Raw genomic sequence first — 9,678 nt, 5'->3', positions numbered from 1 at the left:
CTTGTCACCCAAATAATATTCTTGACTCTTCACATGAAGAAATGATGAAATGGCATCAAATGAACTTCTGAAGTTTATAAATACTGATAATGATCTTGTGTTAGGAAACTCCTCCCCCTGGTGGTCAGAGACTAAACTAGGTTCTTGCTTACCTCCCAGAAAAAGGCAGTGTGCTTTCATCCTTGAAAGCATTCATAAGGCACATTTCAAGTGGTTCTTATCAATGTGACGAATATAAACAATGACCATTGGCATTTTCAGTATTGTCTATCTTAGGATTCTACCTAAGAAAGAGTTGTAGTAGAGCAAGCAATAGCATATGTTTTGGCCTTTACAATATGATCAATTGAATGCAAGAAGTTCATTTTCCCTGAATCAAATTTGTATCAAAATAATGTGTGGACCCAAAGTGATGATGCAGCACTTAAAGCACTTGCAGAGGACACTAGTTTGATTCATAGAACACTCATAGTGGTTCACAGCCATTGTAACTCCAGGGTTTCTGACTCTCTCTTCTAACCTCCATGGTACCAGGCATACACATGGTACCTAAACACAGATGCAGGAAAAGCACTCAAGCACATAGATCTGTAAAAATTTCTCAAAGTTGCTATGAAATGGAACAGAATGTGTAATGACTAGAAACTGTTCTTTTTACCTCCCAGAAATTTGATATGATGGGTTTGTGCTTCTCATTTACTTAGAAAATCATTGGTGTCTTAAAACTATGTTTGTAGATTAACTGTACAGGACAGCTATGACAAAGGAAGCAGTTGTGACTGTCATGCAGACTCACATGTTGTGCCATGCTCTGCATCAAGCATAGGCTGTGACTTTTTTCTTAGCTTTGTTTTGTAAATGTCATTGTGACCAGTGGTGTGTGCTGTTAGGAATCACAAAGATGACTATCATTTGGCATTAGGGAGACATTTGTGACTCTTCCTTGAGGACCTGACGAGGCATCCCAAGTAGCCATTTCACATAAGTGCCTTTTAAAAAGTTCCTTCCTTCAAGCTTTAAAGCTTTTACCTAAGAGTCTAGCTTTCATGGTTGCTGTGTTTCTGTGGGAACATCTTCTGACCTTTAACTTGGTCCTAGCAAATTTTCTTCAGTAATAGAATTAGTCTCCTCACAAAGCTGTTCTTTCTCACCATTGTCCACATCTATTTCCTAATTCTTGGAACTTTTCCTTTTTAAAAAATTATATTTAATTAGAAAAAATCTTATTTTGCATATCAATCCCAGTTCCCACTCCCTCCCATTCTCCCATACCCTAATCCTACCCTGATCCCATCCCCCATCCACTCCCCATGGAGGGTGAGACCTTCCATGAGAGATCATCAAAATCTGTCAAGTCATTTGGGGTAGGGCCTATTCCTTCCCCCTTGTATCTAGGCTAAGGGATTATCCCTTCATGTCCAGTCCTCCTAGCTGACACCCACGTTCAGAGGGCATGGTTTGGTCCTATGTTGGTTCCCCAGCTGTCAGACTGGGGTCCATGAGTTCCAATTTACTCAGGTCATCTGTTTCTGTGGGTTTTCCTGGCATGGTCTTGACCCCTTTGTTCCTTACTCCTCCCTCTCCAATAAGAAAAAGCCATTTAGAATTCACTGAGATGATTTTCTGTGCATCAGCTGAGGGGCACTGCCACCCTGTGGTCAGATTTCTAACTGCAGTATCTAATTTGTTTTCCTCTTACTCATTAAAAATAACCCCAGCTGTACAGCCCCTATGGAAATCAGGATGGCGATTTCTCAAAATATTAGGGATAAACCCATTTAAAGATTCTGCAATACCACTTTTGGGCACATACCCAAAGGACACACATTCACACCATAAGGACTTTTGTTCAACTTTGTTCTTGGCAACATCATTTCTAACAGCCAGATCTTGGTAACAACCTAGATGTCCCTCAACTGAAGAATAGATAAAGAAAATGTGGCATATTTACATGGAGTAATAGTGGTAAGAAACAACGTCATTCTGAGATTTTTCAGGCAAATGGACAGAACTAGGAAAAAAATCCTGAGTGAGGTAACCCAGACCCAGAAAGAAACATAAAGTATGTACTAACTCATAAGTAGATACCAGACATAAGGCAAAAAATACCCAGCCTATGATCAACAACCACAGAGAAGCTAGAACCCTCTTCCAGAAACAGATGGAAGCAGATGCAGATATTCACAGCTAACCAATGGGCCAAGCTCCTGGAGTACAATCAAAGTGAGGGAGGAGCAACAATATGAACAAAGGAGTCAAGACCATGATGGGGAAACCCACAGAATCAGCTGACCTGAGCTAGTGAGAGATCACAGACTCGGGTCTGACAAATGGGAAACCTGAATAACAGTGAACTAGACTCCCTTAATATAGGTGACAATGGTGTGACTGGTACAATATATGAGGCCACTGGCAGTGGGCCCAAGATCTAGTGCACAAACTGACTTAGTGAAACCCATTCTATATGGAGAGAGACCATGCCTGCTCAGCCTAGGCACAGGGGGGTGGGAGGTGGAGATGTGCCTTGGTCCTGCCTTAACTAGATGATGGGACAAGACTTACTAGACTAAGGGAGGCAGATGGGAGATGGGAGGGGGATGGGAGGAGCAAGAGGAGAGGAGGGAAGGGGAGCTGGGATTGGGATGTTAAAAATGAATTAATAAAAAAATGTTAAAAAAAAAAGAAGAAACATGAAATAAACTAGGGACAAATATAGAGCATGTTGCTTAAGGAGATAAACTTTAAGAGAACAGAGTTATTCAAAGATCTGGTAATTTCTTCAAGGATTTGTTTGCTGTAATTATTCTGCACATTCCAGATTTTGTAAACATTCTTTTTAGTTATGTAAAAATTTTAACTTTCAAATATTAAGTCATTTTGGAAGTATAACATATAATTAAACAATAATGTAAACATTATATAGCTCAACACAATAAAGCTTCTAACTTGAGAAAAAAAAATCTTTCAGCCTAGATACAAGGGGCTGAGCCTCTGTCCTACCCTAAATGATGTGACAGATTTTAATGATCCCCCATGGAAGGCCGAACCCTCTCTGAGGCCTAGATGGGGGCTAGATGGGGAGATGGTGTGAAGAGTAGGAGGATGGGAGGGAGAGGGAACTGAGACTGGTGTGTAAAATAAGACTGTTTTTAATTTAAATGAAAAACAAATTTAAATTCAGTAGGAGACCCCAGCCCACCTGTGCCATGTCTACACCTCCAAGCCTACCTGTGCTCACACTAACTGTGAACTAGTTTAACCAGGTGAGTCCACTAGCTTTCTACTCACCCATGTGAGTACCTCCCTGTCAGACATAGCTGGGACACATGAACCATGAACCAGCCTAACCAGGTGAGTGGTCCAGATTCCCAATAGCCCACTCCATTTTCACATTCCCAGGCCTAGCTGTAGATACATCCCTTGTTCACCAGCCCAGCCAGTTGAGAGCCCCATAGCTCTACCCACTTACATCTTCCCCATACTCCCAGAAAGCCTACTTTAGATCCTGCAACCTACATAAAACTCAGACTGATAAGTTCGCAGAACCTCTGTGTGTCATCCACACACTTCCAAACATAGCTTGGCTTGAACAGCTTCTATTCCTGAGTAATCGTCACACACTTTCTCCATAACCACTGAATTAGAATCACTTTCATCCCTGTCATCCATCCTAATGCATATCTCTATCTGAAGGACTGACCTACCAACTCTTTAAACCTGATCTGAAACCAACCAAGCTTAAGCAACGAAGAAGAAGAAAAAAAAAAAAAAACAGAAACAAAATTCCACTCAAAAGAGGCAGACTGCAATATCAGACCCAGTGAAGGAAGTCTACATGCCTAGATCCTATCACAAGCATTATGAAAGGCCAAGACAACCCCCACTCCCATAAAAACTACCAGTTCTACAGAAATGTTCTCCAGTGGGAATTACCTAGATGAACCCAAGGAAAGTAAAATGTAACCAAGAGGGTATGGGAAAAAGAAACTAGGAAGAGCAATAGCAGGACAGTTTCTATGAAGTGGGAAATGGGAAAAGGCGAGGGTTAAATGGAGATCAGTGCAGGGGAGCAGACAAGAGGAGGAAAAAATAACATTAAGGGTGTTTGAAAAAGTCACAGGCAATCATATTATTTCTACCTACCTCAAAGTGTAGGGTGTGTGTGTGTGTGTGTGTGTGTGTGTGTGTGTGTGTGTGTGTGCATGCATATACATAAATAAATAATCAAAATAATGTTATGCCACTTTGAGTGACAGTGCTCCCTAGAGCCATAAACTATTTAGCATAACACTTGACATGAGAAACTTCATTTTAAGTGTCTGTTCAGGACAGCTCAATCCCAAAACTACATAGGCTATTGATGTTGGAAACCAGCAGTCTGCTAACCCTCCCCCCGACAATGGGCGGGAGGCTCATGGCCATGTCATCACTATGTCACCCTTTACCTGGCTGCTTATGAGTTACCTAGCTACACAGGGGACTCGGTTATGGATGGACAAGTTTCTCTTTTAAATCAAGCACACCAATCGCGCCCCCTTCTCTTCCCCTCTTCCACTCTTGCTCTCTCTTTCTCTCTCTTCCATTCTTCCTCTCTTCCTCTCTCTCTTCTTCCCCCTCTCTCTCCTGCTTTCAGTTGGCCACCAACTACCCCCTTCTCTCCCCTCTACCAATAAACTTCATGTGTGTGTTGAGCCTCATGTTTGTGTTTATTAGGCGATAACTAAAACAAAAGAACAACAATTGAGACTGTCTTTGGTTGACTCACAGATTTGAAGATAAGTCCCTATTCCTAAATATATTGCAAACTTTGGACATAGGACTGGGAAGAATGGGCTACAACTGACCTAGGAGTTTATTTCCTAAGGACTCCCATAGTATTCAGAGATATTCTGAAACTTGACAAGGGAAAAAGGCAGCCAATAGGTCTGTCCAGCTATGATACCTAAGAGCTACAACAATGACCAGCACCCAAATCTTCAACAGTGGCACTTACATCTTGGAGATAACCAACGACCATTGAATTGGACTTACAATCCACTCAAAGGGAGAGAATTCATAACTGTGACTGTCAATTTCTCCAATTATTCATGCCTGGAGAGGTCAGGAACTCAAAACAGAGAACTTCCCGCTGCACTGCCATTTTCCTAAGCCAATATAATCCCTAACTGCATTTTAAATATTTGTCCTTATTCCTACAGATGTTGTGTAATATTATTTTAATTATGTAAATATGTGTTATATTTGTTTATGCTGTGCAATATTACTTTAACTACGTGAAGGTGTGTTTCTGCTGCCTTTATTAACAATGTAAAAATGTGTTACATTGGTTTGTGAGGCATTTTCTTTATTATGAAAAGTTGTGCTGCTATTTAATCTTGCCTGCCTAAGACACCTGGTGGTTCTAATAAAAAGTGGAACATACAATAACTAGGCCGGAGAGGGATAGGCAGGACTGACAGGCAAAGGGAATAAGAAAGAGAAGAAATCCAGGCTTGTGAGAGAAAAGAGAATGCAGAAAAAGAGGGAGAAAGAGAGGGACTCACCTGGGGCCAAAATCAAAGCAACTGCCAGCCAGCTAACCATGGAGACAAGACAGTAACATATACAGAAGGAAGGAAACAAAGGTAAAAGAGCCCTAAGGTGAAATGTACATAAAGAGAAACAGGTTAAGTTATAAGAGCTAGCAAGAAACCAGCCTAATCTAAGGCCAAGCATTCATAGTGAATAATAGTCTCTTTGGCATGACTTGGAAGCTGGTTGGTGACCTAAAAGAAAAAGCCTGCTACACACCAGTAAGTGTACCTCATCAAAGAGAGTTCTTTCTGCAGCAGCAGTAGACCATAAAAGAAAACACAACTAGTCAAAATGCAAAGAACAACTGACCATGGGGTGTTGAGGGATAGAGTATTATTTTAACTATGTAAAGATGTGTTGCATTTGTTTGTGTTGCAGGATATGTAGAGATGTGTTACATTTGTTTATGCTACATTTGTTTAACTAGATAAAAAAGTGCATTGCGTTTCTTTTACCTTGCTTGCCCAAGACACCTGATTGGTCTAGTAAAAGGCTGAACAGCCAATACCTAGAAAGTAGAGGCACAGGCAGGGCTGGCAGGCAGAGAATAAGTAGGAGGAGGAATCTAGGCTCTAGGGAGAGAATAAGGGAAAAAGAGAAGAAGAGCCCCAGCCAGTCCAAAAAGCTGGCAGTCCAAGAAAACCTGCTACAGATGGGTGCTTAGTCTCAACTGATACATGCACAGCACAAGCACAACAGAGAGCATTGCAGAAAGGCTGATCCAAGGTAGGAATGCTTTCAGAGAGCATCAAATTGGTATAGCAGAACCATTTCTGCATCACCTCTCTAGGCTTTCATTTACTTTTGGAGGAGTTGTCCATCTCCTCGAATTAAGATAGATCTTGCTAGAAATCTAGGCTGGCCTCTAACTTGTGATTCACCTGCTTCAACTTCCCAAGTGCTGAGAACAAAGTTCAGCACTACCATGACCAGCATGAGTTCACTCCAGTACATCTACTTGACTCTAAACAATATTCTCTGAAGACACTTACACACTCACAGAGACTATAACTGCATGCACAAGATGTGAACAAACTCAAGTCATAAGAAAATCCCAGCACAGACATGGGGAGGTGGACATGAATTCAATCCCTAACCCAGAAGCCTGTTGCCATTGATGTCTCCTGGGAGAGGGAAAATTTGGATGGAGTCAAATAGGTATTTTAACCACATTCCAGGATACACCTCAAGTTCAGGAGTAGTTGAACAACACAAATATTTTTGTGTGTATACTTTTGTTGTTATTCTTTAGTGGATTTTGTCTTTGGAGAAAGGTTGTTTTGTCATCTTGTTTTTGTGGTTTTTTTTTTTTTTTTTTTTTTTGCATTATTTGAGAGAACTTTAAGCTGAGGAAGTAGGGAGGTGAGAAGGATATGGGAAGACTAAGGGAAGGGAAAGAATATTCAAAATAGGTTGTATAAAAAGTTCAAAAATAATCAGTAGTGTAATTTTTTAAAAAGATAGTGGCATTGTTCTGTTAATGTATCTTGGGCTTTGGTACAATGATGGGTGATAACCTGGGACTTTTCTGGCTTCACCCTATACAGTTTCACTCACCAGTGTCTAAAATGTTCTATTAGCAACTTCCTTTTCAAGTTGTCTACTTGGATGATGTCAGGTGCTCCTGAGAAATGTAAAGCTGAAAACTGAATGTTTGACAACTTCTCAATTTGAGAAATGACAAAGCTGACACTTGAGCTCTTAAGGCTATTTATGTCCTGTGGCAATAGCAGTAGACACATCTAATGAATTAGTTGAAAACATGGGATTCATTAAATCCAGGCTTGATGATTGTAGTGGAACAACTTTTATGAAATGACTTAACTAGTCATACAAATGGATTTTGCATAAGTATTTTATTGTATGCATAAACTTATGATCTAATACTTTCTCAGACATTTTTGTATGTTGTAGAAATCTGATAAATTGCTGTTTATTAGTACAAAGAGACAACACTACCAAGGCAACTTACGAAAGAAATTTAATTTCTTGCTTAAAGTTTCAGTGCCTTAGTGTATTATCATCATGGCTGGGAGCTGGCAGTTAGCTGGCACGGTGCTGGAGATGTAGCTAAGAGCTCTCTGATTCTGATCAGTAGGCCACAGGCAGAAAAAGAGACACTGGGCCTGGAGTGGGCTTTTTAACCTCACGGCCCACTTCTAGTGGCACATCTCCGCCAGTTCTTCCACCAACAAGGCCGCACCTCCCAATGATTTCCAAACAGGCCATCAACTGGAAACAAAGCATGCAAATATGTGAGCCTATGGGATCCATCCTGAACTATACGATGTCAGCAGAGATGACAGAGATGCACATAAGCTGGGACCCCCACAGCTGTGCAAAGCCTCCTGCAAAGTCTCTCTGTGGTAGGGCTGTAGCTGCACACCCAGCTGCAGTTTGGGGCCAGGCTTCAGGCTTGCTGGCAGCACTGTGCCTCTGCAGCACAGAGGTAGGTGCCTGAGTCCTCCAGCTGGGCATCCCAGATGTGCAGCGTGCTGTAGCGCTCCTTGGAGTTGAATGTTGACTTTAACCTCCCATTCTCCTTTGTTCCTGAAGCCAGGTAAAACAGACTGGTGAGGCTGCCCACTGAGTTCTGGCGGAACCACTGCACACTCCTCATGGTGGTAGAAAAATTGCATCTCAGAGCAGAGCCCGATCCCTCGTGGAGACTCAGGGCTGGAGGATTCTGCTCCACCTGCATCCCTCTGACCCCTGCTCAGATAAAGGAAAACAAACCATATGATGGGGGCTATCATTCCGCAGTTTCCACCCTGTCCTATATTCCACGAGACAGCCATGAGGAGCTTTGAATCAGCTTTGTTCTGCACCTCCTGCTGTCAGCCGAGGTTCACCTCTGTCCCATATGGGAGAGCCACAACTCACAGCAAATCCACACCCACAGCAGCACCAACACAGCTCCCAGGCTCCTCTCCATGGATCCTGTCGACCTGCTAAAACTTCTTTACCCAGCTCCACTGTCTAGTTTGCAGTGAGCAGGCTCTCCCTCATTCACCAGGCACCAACAAAATCTGAGCTCTTTCATCTTGATAAAAACCACGCCCACAGCAGCCCAGTGAAGCCTCACAGTAACTGCTGCAGAGCTGTGATGAAAACCATGAAGGGAAGCAGTAGGCCATGCCACCTACAGCGTGAAACTGAAGAGGTTTAGTTAGTCTATTTGTTTTAACAGTTGAAGTAGGAGACATTTGAGGAAAAATGTGAGGAGGAGATGATACATCAGGAAAGAGCCATGGTCTCCATACATCAGAGCATAAAGGATAGAGCAAGCCATTTCTTAAATTCCATAATTTGACAGAAATTGTAAGTCTGTTATATGAAAACTCTTTGATTGGATGCAATGTCTGCTGAGGAGCTCATACACTTTCCTGAAACCAGCAGGTCAACATCTGCAAAGAAATGTTTTCAATGGAATTTCCACCTGTTAAAACAATCAGGTTCTGCATACAACATTCACCCCGAGTCATTTTCTACCTCTGTCCTCCTTCTCAAGCCCCTTCACTGCACCTTGCAGACCCACAGACCGCAGGTCAAGTTCAGCGGTGTTCTCTCTATTGTCTTCTTCTGTTTTTGTAACTTATTACTTTTCTCCCTAACTAACTATTCTTGTTCCTGCTAGTCTAAAAGGAGATAATAGAAAGTTTAGCTATCATAGGTGTTAGAATAATACCTGGATCAGTGAACTCCAGGGATTTTCATCATAAAATTTTAAAACTTGAAGTCATGGGGTTATATGTTTTCTATTTAAATTCAGTGCTTTTGTCTCCTCAAGAAGTCATCCTCATAGAGGGTGTCCAGACTCATCTAGTTTTATGGTTCCACAGAATAGCAAAACTAATGGCCAGGAATAAACTTTGCTACCTGTGACTGACTGCCTCACATGTTCTCTGATGTCTTTAACTACCCAACCCTTTAGGCATGGCAGAAAATGCTTTCTGAGAAGCCTGCACTGCCCCCTTGTGGACCATCACCATCAACAAAGGTGACTTCTTTAGTATGTGATGGAGGAAATGCAAGATAGTCAGAGACATGATGGTCTAGATAGAATGGGGGTTAAAGGAGAATCACTTTAAAAGTAATATAGCA

General features: G+C 41.8%; 1 gene segment (V, D, J or C); it reads right to left on the bottom strand.

Annotated features, from left to right (window-relative positions):
• Positions 1-7,984: 7,984 nt before the first annotated feature.
• On the bottom strand, positions 7,985-8,509 carry LOC127217602 (T cell receptor alpha variable 22-like). The segment is given in 2 exon segments: positions 7,985-8,286; positions 8,458-8,509. Coding segments are annotated over 2 exon segments (354 nt in total).
• Between the last annotated feature and the right edge of the window lie 1,169 nt (positions 8,510-9,678).

Source organism: Phodopus roborovskii, unplaced genomic scaffold (assembly GCF_943737965.1).
Source record: "Phodopus roborovskii unplaced genomic scaffold, PHOROB, whole genome shotgun sequence".
NCBI classification, from domain to species: Eukaryota; Metazoa; Chordata; class Mammalia; order Rodentia; family Cricetidae; genus Phodopus; species Phodopus roborovskii.
Note: the sequence above shows the minus strand (reverse complement) of the source record. Positions and strands in the feature narration are given on the sequence as shown.